Genomic DNA, 2,689 nt, shown 5'->3' on the forward strand with positions numbered 1-2,689 from the left:
CTCTTGTACTTCCTCATGCTCTTCTCTAGTGACTGAGGAAAATGAATAACAAAGAAAGCAGCATATATTTAAGATACAGGCATGCTATTTCTATGGTAGGTGGCAGATGCATGGGCTTTATCTTGCTTTCCTTTCTGTCCAAGGATAAGTTTTGGCTAAGAACTTTAGTAATGTAACATGGTTAATAAGTCCCACATACTAGTGAACTTGGATTTGTGCAGGCAGCCAAAGCCTGCCAGGTGGCTTTGTTATATTGTACATGAACCAGGAAACTAACACTGTTCTGTTGCCAAATGGAAGAATGCTTCCTAGCTAGTATCTGTCACCAATATGGTGATGAATTTTCAATCCCTCCCAAGCTCTGCCACTGTGGAAAGAGACCACTGGACATCCTTGGACTGCCTAATTGATCAGGCTCTCTCTCTTGCGCTTTCCTTGGAGCCTGAAGATCTATACAGTCATCCCTGGCAGATGGTATTTGAACGCCATCAGATTTCCACTCTGCATGGAGAATCTTGTAATTCTGACCCTCGTTATTGTCCCAGAAGATGTGTTCTCCGCTTTGGTAAGAAATGCAAAACTCAATCTTTTCTTGAGAGGAAATGGCAGGAGGCAGGTCAATAGTAAACGAGAAGGTGTCGTTGTCAGAATCACCATAAACATTGTTCATGTATATGCACTCAATGTCTGTGTAAGTCTTCCAGGTATCAAAGGTAATTCGAACCTGAACCTTCTTCTCAAAGCTTACATTTTTTACTTTGACAGTCCCCGACAGTACCTTCTCTAGGAGGGTGCAGTTCTCCAGACAGACAAAGTTCTTCTGCAGGCGGCTCCGGAAGTCCAGGTAGTCAGCTGAGGGCCGAGGGAAACCCAGAATCAAGTTTTTCTCTTCATGTAGCTTTAAGCTAGACGTGATGTTCTCAAGGCCTAGCAAGTCAAACTGCAAGTCCCACACAGGGTGCTCCTGAAACTCGGAGAAGGTGTGTATGGCTGTCAGGGACAGCCCCTTCGAGTCCGCAAACACGACTCGCTTCTTGGCTCGGGCTGATGGGCGGTTCCAGTCGCTCTTTTGCGCTTCAGCATCACGTTTCACATTGAGGCATGGGCGGAGAGGTTTGAATCTGTTAACGAAGTTGTTTCTTTGACAGTTCTCAAGGGGGCTGAGGAAGCTCTTCAGCGGCGGTGAATGGGCTAAGCAAATTCTCATGGCCACATCCACAGGCATAATGGGGCTTGGCAGCGGTCGCGGATCCAAGATCTGTATCATTCTGAAACAAGCAGAGACAGCAAGTTACATTGCCTGCTACATCAGGGAAGGTGCCTCTTAAGAATGCATTTTTGCTTCATTTGCCTTCTTAATTATTCATGGCCTGCTCTTTGCACAGCTTTAAGTAACTCAGACTAAATTAAAATTGACTGCCAGTCAGTTCAAGCTAAGGAAGTAGGAGGAGAGTATTCAGCTATTTCTTGCAGACTCTGAACTCTTGATTCAAATGTAGTCTGTTTGCTTTTCCAAACCTCTGTGGAAAAATGGATTTTAGTGACATCTAATTAAATATATTCATTTTCTTGAAAATACAGGAGAAAAAAAATTCTAGACAATCAGTGCAGATGGGTCTATTCACAATTAAAGTGTTCATCTACTTTAAAGTTTCCCTTACAGAGACTGAACCAGGTCTTAAAATTCGTGCAAGCTGGATCAGCTGCTTCATCTGTGAGCAGAGATAGCACTGTGTTAAACAAGTTATCAGTCCCATCACACAGCATCAAACGGGACAGCATCACACTATGGTTCTGAACAATCAAACGCATTTATTAGGCAATCTGGTTTTGGTTAATTCAGATGAACAAAAGTGCAATAGAAGTATTGTCTTTGAGCTATTAACCCACGTCTAGGTAACAGAGCTATCTTGCACTGTTAATTTTGGCTGTTGACTGAATAGGGAAAAAAGGGGGGAAGGAATCCGTTTTCATGTCATCATGCTTCAAGAACTAGCTTAAAATATATCTTTCTGTAATCCCCGAAGTCCACAACTAAAGCCTGCTGCAAGAATGCTATGGCCCGATTCATAAGGCCGTAAGCATTCATAAGCCTCCCTGTGAGATGATGAAAACTGGTTATTATGCAAAAACCTGGTCCATTTCAAGCCAGTCTGCATTTATATTTGTGGAAGTGAGCTTCAGCTGCAGTACCTCTCGTCTGAGACTGATGCACTCCTTTTTGGAGATACGGAATTTTTTTGTTGAGTCATGGGAAGCAAGAACACTTGCTTTGTCATTTTAAAAAGATATATAAATAACTTTCTCCTTCCCAGTGGTATTCCAGAGCACCTCCAAAAAAAAAAAAAAAAAACCTGCAGAAACCTCGCAATTTTTCTCCCTTGCTTTTTTATTATAGCAGTATTTGCCATAATAGGTAGGATGCAGAGAGCAGCAGCAGCAAGTTAATCAAGGCTTGTCCCGCTTTATCGGGACCGGAGCTAAAGCCCCAAAGCCTCTCTCCCGGCTCCGCGCGGCCGGGCGCCAGCTCCTGTTCCCCGGCAGGATGGAGCTTTTTTGCCCCCCTCCCTTCCCCCCCCCCCGGCAGCCTGCAGGGAGGCGAGCGGCGGGTGGCCGCGGCGCCGGCGCTTACCTGCCGCAGTGCATGGGGCAGCGCCGGCCGCGGGCGCCGTGCAGGGAGGGAGGGAGC

At 45.4% G+C, this 2,689-nt stretch overlaps 1 protein-coding gene across 1 annotated transcript; it reads right to left on the reverse strand.

Annotated features, from left to right (window-relative positions):
* Window positions 1–264: 264 nt before the first annotated feature.
* PPP1R3C (protein phosphatase 1 regulatory subunit 3C) lies at window positions 265–1,279 on the reverse strand. The gene has a single exon (XM_026066696.1). It carries the CDS (start codon window positions 1,265–1,267, stop codon window positions 323–325), a length of 945 nt encoding a protein of 314 aa, XP_025922481.1. The 5' UTR covers window positions 1,268–1,279; the 3' UTR covers window positions 265–322.
* Window positions 1,280–2,689: the final 1,410 nt, after the last annotated feature.

This window comes from Apteryx rowi, unplaced genomic scaffold, assembly GCF_003343035.1.
Source record: "Apteryx rowi isolate R43461 unplaced genomic scaffold, aptRow1 scaffold_246, whole genome shotgun sequence".
Lineage (NCBI taxonomy): Eukaryota > Metazoa > Chordata > Aves > Apterygiformes > Apterygidae > Apteryx > Apteryx rowi.